We start from the raw sequence: 6000 nt of genomic DNA on the forward strand, positions 1-6000 counted from the left end.
AAGACCTCTCATCCACAGCCCACCTGCCTGTGCTTTACAGGGGTAGGAAGACAGCTGAAGACCAGGGGTTTGATAGTGCTCGTGCACATGCTGATTAAAGTGCTGGGCAGAGGAGTAGGAAAAACCTTCAGAAATCCAAAATGAGAACACATCTCATTAGGCATTTGGATTGGGAACTCAAGAAGTCCTCAGCATGGGCAACAAGCTGTAACCTCTCTAACCTGGTTTCCTAGGACTCTTCCCCCTCACCTACTAGGCTTCCTCAGGGCTGACTTCCTTGATGAGCCTCCAACACTCCAGACCATTCCCTCTACTAGCACTACTCTTCCCTCAGACCCCAACATCGTTCAAGTCTGCTCAAATGCCACTGTGACATGGAGGAAAATGGTGCCTTTTCTTTTTCCCATGATACTTTTCACCTTCTAATATAGCCATATAATTTACTTATATTTATTCTATTTGTTGTTTACTCTGATCTCCATCAAATACGCTCCAGGAGAGCGGAGATCTGTTTTGTTCAGAATAGTGTAGGAGGTCAAAAAATATTTTATGAATGAATGAACTTAAGAGTAAAACTCCAGGAGAAAAGCAAGTGGAGGTGAGATGAAAGGGGGAAGAAATGACAGAGGGGAATTCACAAGGGAAAGAACTGTGCTGCTTGCAGATGGGAGGCGGGAGGCAGTGCACGGTATCCCGCCGGCGGCATCAAACAGCCCTCTTACAAGCAGGCAGCTCTGAAGACTCAACTGAGAAATTCCAAGGGCAGACCCACCCAGACGGCGGGCTCGGGGTAGGTCCCCACGGGAGCCCGGAGCGTCCAGCCCTTCCCCTCCCGCGCGGTGCCCAGAACCCCAGCTCCTCGCCAAGGTAGGCAGGGGGGTCCCGGGCCGCAGCACCTTCCCGGCTCAGGCCCCTTCACCTGGTCGCCAGCGACCGGGCCCTGCGCTCCGGCACCTGCCGGCCCGCGCCGGAGGTCCCCACCTCAGCCCGCGACAGATCTCAGCGAGCCCCCGAGGGCCTCACCCCGCCCGGCTCTCCTCCTGCACCCGCACAGGAAGCGCCCGCGGCCCTCCCCCGCAGCGGGGAGGGGGCTCCCGGCGCCCCTAGCCCCGGCAGCTCCAGCCTGACGCCCCGCCCGCGCGGCGCCCCCTCACCTCTGGGCGCACGTACGACACGAAGGAGGGCTTGGGCGCCTTGGTGCCGCCGCCACCGCCGACTACCCCTTTCCCCAGCATACCGCCGCCCTAGGAAGCAGCGACGCGCGGGAGCAGAGGCGGCCGCTCGGGCTCCGGGAGCGGCGGCGGCCACCAGCACTGGCGGCTGGGGCTCCGCCCATCCCCAGGGCCGCTGCGGCCCCGGCGACGCCCGCATCCGGCTCCGCCGCTGACACCGCTCGCCCCGCCCACTCCGCGCGCGAGCACAGGGAGTCGGGAACCCGCAGCCGGAGACCACGCCCCCTCCGCTCGCGGCGGGCGGGTCTGTCGGGAGCTGATTCGCCTTCAGAGATAGGCTCCACTCCGGCAGAACCCGCCTCATGCGTTCTGTGATTGGCCAGAAGGCACTACCGGCCGGAGCCCCACGCCAAGCTACTTCTTGAATGAACCTGGAGAGATGTTTCCTCAGACCAATCCAGAGAGCGTTCTCTCCGGACTCCCCGGCGATTGGATAGCAAGAATGTCGCTGTCGTCCAATGATCCTACGGTCACTAAGTTGAGAGCAGTTGTTCTTTGCCTTCGTTCTCTTCTTGCTTACGGTCTTGGTGTAAAACTTCCAAAAGTGTGGTGTATCGAAATCCCCCGTATGAGTTCCAGATACACATCGATGACGTCCAGGTTTATTACTTTGAATGTAGACAAAGATGAGACAATTCAAGTGTTAACAGGCACTTAGGAATAGGTTTGAATGTTTCATCATAAAAGGCCTTGTCAACCTCATTTTTCCACTTGTTTTTGTTTGTGTCTCTTTTTAATATTCATTTATTTTTGAGAGAGAGAGAGAGTGTGAGTGGGAGAGAGGCACAGAGAGAGGGAGACAGAGGATCCCAAGCAGGCTCTGGGCTGACAGCAGAGAGCCCCATATGGGGGCTCAAACTCACAAACCATGAGATCATGGCCTGAGCCCAAGTCCACCGCTTAACCGACTGAGTCACCCAGGCGCCCCTGTTTCTTTTTGTTTCTAACAATACAAAAGCCCTTAAGAGACTTATTTTATCCACTCTCCCAAGTTATCGATAAAATCCTCATTTTTAGTGCAAATTGCAAAGGAAATCCATTTTCATTTCACATTTGGTGCTAAGCATTATGCTAGACACAAGTGAATAAAACAGGGCCCCGCTGTCGAGAAATTTAGTATGAAAAGCTAGTAAATATTGGCAGTTAATTTTTTCAGTGTCAGGCACTGTGACTAATGCTTTTTGCCCTCTTCATCTCCATAAGCATGCTTCCCAAAGCCACTCCAAATAAACCAAAAATCTAAGTGAAAGCGAATGTGCTTAGTTTTGCAAACATATTTTCAGGACAAGTCCTGCAGCCTCATTTCCAGCTAGACTGCCATTATTAAGCCTAACAACTATAGCGGCCCTGGGGCCACAGATGAATAGCATTATCCTGGTTTTCAGGTGAGAAACTAGATGCAAGTAATTTGCCCACGTCTCACAACTAGTCACTGACAGAGCTAGGATTCGAAACCAGCTTTGTATGATTCCAAAGCCCGAATGTTTAACATTGTAATTACACAAATTAGGAAGGAGCATGATGAAAGCCGTCAATTCTATTTGGGAAGGCCACGTCAGGCTTCATAAAGACACTCTGTAGAGAGGTGTTGAGGAATGAAGTTATTTGTCCAGACTAAAACATCACTTAAACTTCACAACAATTTTTACTTTCAAAGTGAAATGACAGTCTGAGCAAATTTTTACTTTCTTGCTTTTCAGAGGAGTTTGGATTTCCACAGTCTTCCACTATAGCATATTTAGCTTGGGCACCTGTGGCCAGGGCTGGCTTCTTGGACATCCAACTAGTGCAGTCACATAAGGCTGGCCCTTAGAGGTAGGATCCACACCCAATGTGGGGTTCAAACTCACAACCCTGAGATCGAGAGTCACGTGTTCCACTGACTGAGCCAGCCAGGTGCCCCATTAAGAACCCATGCTTTCCTACAATTATATCTGTACTTGTGCATGTGGGTGTCTGCACACGTGCCTTCTGGTGTGTATGACCATGTGTGTACATAAGTGTACAGCCACCTGCATCTATCTGTGTGAATATGGGGAATGTGTACCACATGTGTGCCCAGAGCTGTGTGCTACGGAGAATGCTGGAGACTAACTCCCCTTTCTCTTCAGTTCTCTGTTCCAATGATAACCATTCACTTTCAGCAGAGCCCAAGTTAAAACCAGCTCTAGATCCAACTGTTCTGCTCTGACCTGGACCTCAATCTTGGGGCCAGCATCTCCCATTGCTTCCAGATATCACGACTGAAGTGCCCAGAAGTTTCTGGGCCTACCACACAGCCCAATCTCCCTCCTCTCCATCATGTAGCCTGTCTCCTTCCTGATGGGCCCTCCCAAGCCCTCTATCCCACCTCACAGTGCTCCCTGAGAGCAGCCAAGGCAGCCATGAGAGCAAGGACCCATGTTCCCCATGTCAGGATGGCATCTCCATGACGGAGGGGCCTGAAGCCCTTGTGGGCGGACCTCCCCTGAGCCTGTCTGAAGGGCCAGCCCTTAGTGCATTCAGGCTGCCCCTGGGCAGGGATGCCACCCCTGCTTTTCTGCAGGATGTGCCCTGTCCCGTCACCCTGACATTAGACTCGCCCCTGTGTGCCCAGCAAAGGCCTTTCTGCAGAAAAAACAAAAATAAACAAACAAATGAAAAAACAAAACATGTTTTCTTTAAGGAGCAGTAAGGGAATAAAGATGGAGAATAAACTAACATCTGTTTCCATCTTGCTCTTAAGGTTCTCCAGCTATGAGCATATTTTTACTTAATCTTTAGGGTGTGGGTCAGATCTCCTTGGGAGAGTCTCTCTCAGCTGATTGAAAAATTCCTGTCATGCTGAGGTCAAATAATTCTCCATCTATTAATAAACACAGATGGAAGCCCTTAGACCTTGAAATAGTTTAATTTACACACAATAGTTTAAAGTCACTCTTTTCTCCTAATACTGCCCTAAGCTTTCTCGGAGAATTATAAATAGGAACAAATCTTAGCTCACATGAAAACAAGTGCCAGACCAAAGGCAGTGCTTCCCACAGACAAGTGAAACTGACAGCATGTTCCAAAATGGAGAGAAAACGGTTTCCTTTGGTAAATAGTTAAGCCTCGCCACATTTGCATTTCCTCCTCTTTGGAGTCACTTGAAGCAGCCTATTTGTGTGTGTTATTCATCTTTATCTGGTGCCAGGCATGTAGTAGGAACTCTACCAATATTTGCACCTGAGTGAGTGAAATATTATCAGATGAAAAGCATCCCGGGCAGCAATTGATTACTAAGTGGAGGAAGCAAGAGTTTGAACTTTGGCATCCAGATTAGAACCTCCACTTTTAAATCACTTAGATACTAGGCCAAATTTAAACTAGGGTTTGAATTTAAAATAAATAAATAATGTATGTATGTGTGTGTATATATATATATAATGTATATGTATATATATGATATGTTATATATGATGTACTACATGTAATGTGTTTTACATGCAATATATGGTATGCATATGACACGTAATATACATATGATTATATATGTAATATATGTTATATATGATATATTACATGTAATATACTATATTAACATATGTTACATATATCATATGTAATATATATATATTCAAAGACTAAGATGCACATGTCATTTAATGGCCACTTGCCAAATTTCAACTTTAGCAAATGGTCTGGATCTGAAGACTTACCCTCTTCTTTCACGGGAAAAAGAAAATTCTTTAGCCTCTTGCTGTAGCCAGGGCTCTTTCAATCTTCTTCTGAGGATGGTGAGTAATGGACCTGGATTAAGAAGCATTTGGGGGCACCTGGGTGGCTCAGGCGGTTGGGCATCTGACTTTGAGTCAGGTCATGATCTCGTAGTCTGTGAGTTCGAGCCCCACATCGGGCTCTGCGCTGACAGCTCAGAGCCTGGAGTCTGCTTCGGATTCTGTCTCCATCTCTCTCTGTCCCTCCCCTGCTCTCACTGTGTCTCTCTCTCAAAAATAAAATAAAATCATAAAAAAATTTTTTTTAAAAGAAGGAAGCATTTGCAATTGTTCTCTGGGGGTACCTGGGTGGCTCTGTTGGTTAAGCATCCGACTTCGGCTCAGGTCATGATTTCATAGTTTGTGAGTTCGAGCCCCACATCAGACTCTGTGCTGACAGCTCAGAGCCTGGAGCCTGCTTTGGATTCTGTGTCTCCCTCTCTCTCTGCCCCTCCCCGGCTTGCACTCTGTCTGTCTGTCTCTCTCTCTCTCATAAATGAATAAACATTTAAAAAAAGAAGGTTTTTTTAATATTTGGATTGTTCTCAATCTTGTGGTACTACAATATGACAGCCTGCTGGGCAGACTCAGAATTGTAAACAAAGACTTTTCTGGTAATTTTTCCCCCTATAAAACATACAACTTAAGATGGTCACATGTTAGGGGTTCTTGATGAGCCTACTCTATGATCTATATTCTATCTTCTTCAAAACACAAGTTAATGGCCTGATTCGTTTTTCATTAAATAAAGATTTACTGATGGTTCACTGTGACTTGTCTCCCAGACTCTCCCAATAAGACTAGAAGTTCTCTAGAGATAGACTCCTTTATAACTAGCTAATAACCATGAATCGGATGCCACAATATTAAGTGAGCCCTCAGTGAAGATAGGAAACAGAGATTCTCGTCCATTACTGGTGGGGGCAGGGAGGATGGGGTAATTGATGGGGCAAGAGGGAGGGCAACTTTGCAATATCCATCAAAAACTGTATCAATAATTTCACTTCTGAAAGATCCTACAGATACACTCATAC

General features: G+C 47.6%; 1 protein-coding gene across 5 annotated transcripts in view; it reads right to left on the minus strand.

The window, feature by feature from the left end:
• MTMR12 (myotubularin related protein 12) overlaps window positions 1–1393 on the minus strand; it is a 65380-nt gene extending 63987 nt beyond the window's left edge. For 2 of the 5 annotated variants that reach the window (XM_019450705.2, XM_053906908.1), the window contains exon 1: window positions 1155–1391. In XM_019450705.2, the coding sequence (XP_019306250.2) occupies window positions 1155–1235 (81 nt within the window). In that variant the 5' untranslated portion in view covers window positions 1236–1391. Of the gene's footprint in view, window positions 1–1154 lie in introns of all 5 variants that reach the window. The other 3 variants (XM_019450704.2, XM_019450706.2, XM_019450709.2) reach the window with 3 other exon arrangements.
• Window positions 1394–6000: the final 4607 nt, after the last annotated feature.

Source organism: Panthera pardus, unplaced genomic scaffold (assembly GCF_024362965.1).
Source record: "Panthera pardus isolate Hobbes unplaced genomic scaffold, ASM2436296v1 HiC_scaffold_2, whole genome shotgun sequence".
Lineage (NCBI taxonomy): Eukaryota > Metazoa > Chordata > Mammalia > Carnivora > Felidae > Panthera > Panthera pardus.